This window comes from Aplysia californica, unplaced genomic scaffold (genome assembly GCF_000002075.1).
Source record: "Aplysia californica isolate F4 #8 unplaced genomic scaffold, AplCal3.0 scaffold00035, whole genome shotgun sequence".
In the NCBI taxonomy this organism is placed as follows: Eukaryota; Metazoa; Mollusca; class Gastropoda; order Aplysiida; family Aplysiidae; genus Aplysia; species Aplysia californica.
The window spans coordinates 1,695,637-1,696,609 of record NW_004797305.1 but is presented as its reverse complement, the minus strand read 5'-3'; the positions used below and the strand labels follow the sequence as shown (position 1 = coordinate 1,696,609).

Sequence of the window (973 nt, the reverse complement as noted above, 5' to 3'; positions counted from 1 at the left end):
GGGCAGAAAATGGATACGAAAGCAGACGATAGAACAAGGTTAGAGAGCAGGAAAGGAAGTGAAAGGGGATTTTTATCAAGAGAAGAACATTTTCTGTCAATGTTAGGTTTCGAACCCGGGACCTATTGAATGAGAAGCGAACACTGTAACCGCTAGACCGCGTATTTACATTTTAAGTTTACTTGGGGAGAGGGGTTCACTTCCCTGCGAGTAAATCATCTGTGTATTGGAACCTTTTCCTGTAAGTATGACTCTCTCGTAGATTAATAACAATTCATTATTATCCGTCACCCCCTCCCCACCCCCACACATATCTAGGGATGTGTTTTGGCGTTCCTCTGTTGGAGCAGTCTGTGGCGTGCCCAGAACCCATGGTCTACTACTCTCCTCTCTGTATCTGCATGCGTGAGTATCTCCAACTGACATATCTCATTATTTATATAGTCTAATAACTTGGGCTCACTTGTTATGGGGAAAGTGTTATATTATGCATTTTGTATAAGTGATACAAGCGTTGCTTATTCATAAGCTTCATTTTTTTAAAAGTTGGACAACTACGAATCTTCTAATAATTCATTATGAAATCATTACGATTATGACCAATAGAAAGGTAACCATACGAAACTGATTAAAAACACACACACACACACACACACACACACACACACACACACACACACACACACACACACACACAAATAAAACAACGCAGCAACAACAATGCAACAGCAACAAGAAACTAACTCCTTTAACAAAAGAGTATACATGTAAATATGCATTTTGAATAAGTAGTCTGCACTTTCATTAAAGTTTGACTAAAAAGAAACACATTAACATGATAACGGCTATTTAGAGCAGGAAAAAACAAACAAAAAACAACGGAGGAAAAGAAGGGAAGTTAGAGCCACAAGTACAAGTGGCGGATCCCAACTTCCTGCACTTTGTAAATGAGAGAGAGAGAGAGAGAGAGAGG

At 39.3% G+C, this 973-nt stretch overlaps 1 protein-coding gene across 1 annotated transcript in view; it reads left to right on the top strand.

Annotated features, from left to right (window-relative positions):
* Positions 1–318: 318 nt before the first annotated feature.
* LOC101860953 overlaps positions 319–973 on the top strand; it is a gene marked incomplete at its 5' end in the record, with an annotated part of 7,908 nt that continues 7,253 nt past the window's right edge. The window contains 1 exon segment of the mRNA XM_005091799.2: positions 319–405. Within this exon segment, the coding sequence (XP_005091856.2) occupies positions 319–405 (87 nt within the window).